This window comes from Electrophorus electricus, chromosome 4 (assembly GCF_041902795.1).
Source record: "Electrophorus electricus isolate QZ-2024a chromosome 4, ASM4190279v1, whole genome shotgun sequence".
NCBI lineage: Eukaryota > Metazoa > Chordata > Actinopteri > Gymnotiformes > Gymnotidae > Electrophorus > Electrophorus electricus.
This window is the reverse complement of record NC_137500.1, coordinates 27,581,197-27,585,335: the sequence shown is the minus strand read 5'-3', so window position 1 is coordinate 27,585,335 and position 4,139 is coordinate 27,581,197. Positions and strand designations below refer to the sequence as shown.

At 40.5% G+C, this 4,139-nt stretch overlaps 1 protein-coding gene across 2 annotated transcripts; it reads right to left on the bottom strand.

Annotated features, from left to right (window-relative positions):
• Nucleotides 1-595: 595 nt before the first annotated feature.
• zgc:110843 (CDGSH iron-sulfur domain-containing protein 1) lies at nucleotides 596-3,519 on the bottom strand. Of its 2 annotated transcripts, none has more exons than XM_027017060.3 (3): nucleotides 3,362-3,519; nucleotides 2,127-2,329; nucleotides 596-1,674 (listed from the first exon to the last, which is right to left on the bottom strand). In XM_027017060.3, the coding sequence occupies exons 1-3, from the start codon at nucleotides 3,420-3,422 to the stop codon at nucleotides 1,585-1,587; spliced, it is 354 nt and encodes a 117-aa protein (XP_026872861.1). In that variant the 5' UTR covers nucleotides 3,423-3,519; the 3' UTR covers nucleotides 596-1,584. The 2 variants fall into 2 exon arrangements, with proteins under 2 accessions (XP_026872861.1, XP_026872862.1); XM_027017061.3 differs by having other exon boundaries at nucleotides 2,127-2,299.
• Between the last annotated feature and the right edge of the window lie 620 nt (nucleotides 3,520-4,139).

The window sequence follows — 4,139 nt, the reverse complement described above, 5'->3', positions numbered from 1 at the left end:
TGAAAAGAATGGGAAAGAAATTGTTATACCACCATCTAGTGGATTGAAAAATAATTACCCAAGATTCAGGTGTGGCCAATCCTGTTCCAGATCAGGTCCTTCAGTAGTATCTTATTAGAGTCGGGTGTACTAGATTAGGGTTGGACCTAAACCCCGCAGGTCTCCAGGCCCAGACTTGGGCGTCTGTATGCAGTCCTGGGTAGAAATGACCAATTGGTGTGGTCCCTTCTAAGATTTCCTTACCCATGCCACTGTATTTACAGCACAACAGAACTAACCTTAGAGCAACAGGAAAATACTACCTGTCTACATTTCAAAGCACCTTATCCCAGTTCAGTACTTACTGCAAGATATTTCAGAATGTGCTAATTGTGCTTCTGCTATCCATATTTGAATAATCTCTTATTCACTAAGCAAACACCACAAGTGACAAGAGTCAGGGAGTCAACAGGATGACTGTTGATTTCTGAGACTTCATGAAAGCCTGTTTTAAAACCCACACACACTGCAGGCCATATATAGCCCTTTCACTGAGCCAGCCAAAGGCTCATCAACAGAAAGTAAAAAATAAAATAAAAAAACATACACAGAAAGCTACTTTTAACAAAGTTTATTCAAAATATTTATTCACTCACACAGGAAGATTCACATCACCATTTACAGGCACAGTTGTTCGGTCCAAATGGCGTTACAGATGGGAGTAGCATTTACATTGTGGCTTTTTCACACATGACTATGGCTGGGAGTTGGGATGGACCAAAAAGAAGCCCTGGAGGTGTTCATACACGACCCCTCAAATGTAGTGAAATCTGTTTGTGGATTTTGTAGTCATAGAACAGGTAGTTCTAAGTATTCACAGCTTTCCAAGTTCCATCCTGCCTTTGCCTATAGTTTAGTTGATGGTAAAATAGCAAATCAGTTACATTGACTGTTCCGTTATCTACTATTGATTACAAAATCCAGGACCAGAAACAGAATTCAAGTACTGGATTTGAATTCCTAAATCCTGAACTGAGATCACCAGTAACTCTATTTAAATGACTGCAATTTGTTTATTACAATCTACTGCTGTTTGACTCCTATCCTGCCCTCAGATCCTTTAACACTGACATGAGTCACGTACAAATGGACTTGAATATTTAAAAATTCTACAGCAGGCGTCTTGGAGTTTACGTGGTTTCCGAGATGTGAGATTGAAATGTTCATTCGTGTTCTGTAATGCATGTAGGAGTGCTGACATTTTGGGCTGGAAATGTTCATTTTGAAAGAGCGAGAGAAAAGACAGACAGCACAAGAAACATCTCCACAAAAACAGAAAACACAACCTGTACATCTGCATGTGCTCCGTCTGTGGTGTGGGTCAGAATAAGGTGACGTAAAAGCTCACTGATGCAGAACAGCCAACGTGCAAAATGGATGTCATGACGCTTTATAAACCGTACGACTTATAACTGCAGCGGGAATGATAAACACTGTTTCTGACTGACGTTCGCTCTGTGCAGTATTGGGAAGGAAACCGTGATGAAATCAGACTGTAGACGTGGCTGTAATCAAACGCATAGGACTTTGCTCAGCACGTCTGGGCTAAGCATCTCTCCTCTTGATGATCAGAGGACCCACGTTGTCCCCCGTCTCCTCGTTGTGCTTGGTGTGGGCACCATCGCAGTAGGGGAACTGTCGAGAAAATAATCGACAATACCGTCAGAACCCAAACCCAGACAAAGCACTACAGTGTCATGTGGACCCTAGTGTTGTGTAATCATGTTTGATGATCATTTGGGAAGAAGCTGTAGAGATTTAAGTATAAACCACAAGTGAACATTTAGTTAAACTAATATGGAACTGGTATAACAAACAAAAACAAGAATGACAATAATTAAATTCCAAAAGTAAACAAAAACCAGTTACTTTAAGTCTTGTGCACATTACGACCTCCTCAATCAAATTTTAAACAATTTAAAAATATGCAATAATAATAATAATAATAATAATAATAATAATTCACATCGATCCTCTTCTACCTTATCTGAGTACCACCCTGATTGCTCAGCACCATCATAACCCACACAGCAGTAAGTCTCCTTCACACTACAATGCCCAGAATGCTCTCCCACTACACAGCTGACCTTCTTGGACCTCCAGCAGCGGCAGTAGACAGCCTTCTTGCCAATGTCCTCCATGTCGAAGCTGTGCACCACCTTGGCAGTGTCTTTGCTCTGCTCCAGGTTCACCTTTCCCTTGGAACAGCTCGCTCTGCTGTAGTACCTGCTGATCAAATACGTCCCCACGACTGCCGCCACTGCAACAGGAACGACGAGGGTGAGGTGGTCTGTAAACGCACACACCAGGAGAGCCACTCATTCTGCTCTTAACAGAAACCCAACAACAATAAAGCGTCTACTAATACTACTACAACTACTAACACAACAACAACAACAACTACTACTAATTATTATAGCAGTAGTACTATAAGAAGAATATTGCGATGTTGGTCCTCGAGACACCTTTATCAGTTCCTAATTACAATGTCCTTTTATTTTTTCTTATATTATTATCTACATGCTACAGCGCAGTAGCCGTAGCCATTATCGGGTATCAAACCCTTGACCCACTGAATCAGCCAAATTATCAGAGCATTGTTTGTTTTTTTTGTTTTGTTTTTTTAAATTATTATCAGACAGGCATGTTTCCTTTATGTAACAAAAGTGAGATCACATGACAGGACTAACATCACAGGATCCAGTTTCCTAAAAGAACTGTAGTGTAAAGATAATCTTAACAGAGTGTTTAATTTGATGCTCTCTACCATTTCTCGCTGGCCTGTGTTGTCATGCTAGATTTGTGCATTTGGTGTTAGACTTAAATGGCCCAGGTGTCTGATTATGCGCCGTGACCTCATATGACGCTGCTTGTGAGCGGTGACACCCTATGACGTTGGTTTTCATGTTACATACTTGCTTCTAAAACTTCGTTATCAAATACATCTCGAGGATAGCTAACTGCCAGCTCCATAAAATACAGATTCAGGCCTGCAGCAAAGTATGTCTCTTTGTGCTACTTGTAGCTATTTAACTAGTTACAAGAAAAAATATTTTCTGACTCTCATGTCAATTGACTAGTTACATACGGTGAGGGCTGACAGCATAGCAAAGCGGAAGGCATATTTCGATGTAGTGTTGATCAAAATGACACTTAGTAGATAAATAAAGCTCTAGATATATGATATAGGCTGTGCGCTCTAAAAACCGGCTAATTGTTAAATATTATAGCCAGCTAGCCATAAATAGCTATCCTCCTAACGTTATGCTCGATCTAGCAGTAGGCTGCGCAGTTATGAACTGAATTTTAAAAAATTGATTACCTTTAGAGAGCCGGCATCCAGACACTGGCGTTGCTGAAAGTCCTGATATTCGTAAAGGCATCTTGTCCGAAGGTGTCGAGATTTAGCTACGAAGTTGGGTTTCCACAAGGTCAAGTCCGACGGACTGAACGCGAATACGTCATAGCAGCGTTAACCAATGACCTAAGAGCTCATACTACACGTCATAGCAGAGCTAACCAATGACCTGAGCTCACTCGATTAGTATATGAACAGACGCCGTGGCAAGATCATATCCTTCCTTACCCAAGGCACCTTAGTTGAAGTCCCCTGATCCTGTATCCTTAAGTTCAAGTACAGGAGGGCCGCGCTACACTAGTGCTTCCCCTGCTAAAGCTCGGAAAAGGTTAGAATAATCAGTAGGACACAGATCAAGTGTAAAATTGTTTTTGAAATCAGTAAATAGACCAGGATTAGTAAACTACCTATGAATTATCTGCTGTTGACACCCTGAAACCTGGTCTGATTCATCTTTAAATGCTTGTGAAATAGGAACAATTAACATGTACAGTATGGGCAACAATTACAAAAACAGACAAGACCAATCAAACCTGGCATATGATGAACAAACAGGTACACAATAGCCACAGACCCTTCAGAGTTCATTAAAGATTAGAGATGAAATTTAAAATTAAACCTTCAACTTGGTATTTAATTGGTGGACAGTTCTATAGTACATTAAAAGGAATCCTTCATTGCTAGCGGTGTAAGAAATGCCTCAAGTCTAATCACTGAATGATTATAAAAGCAATGAGATTGA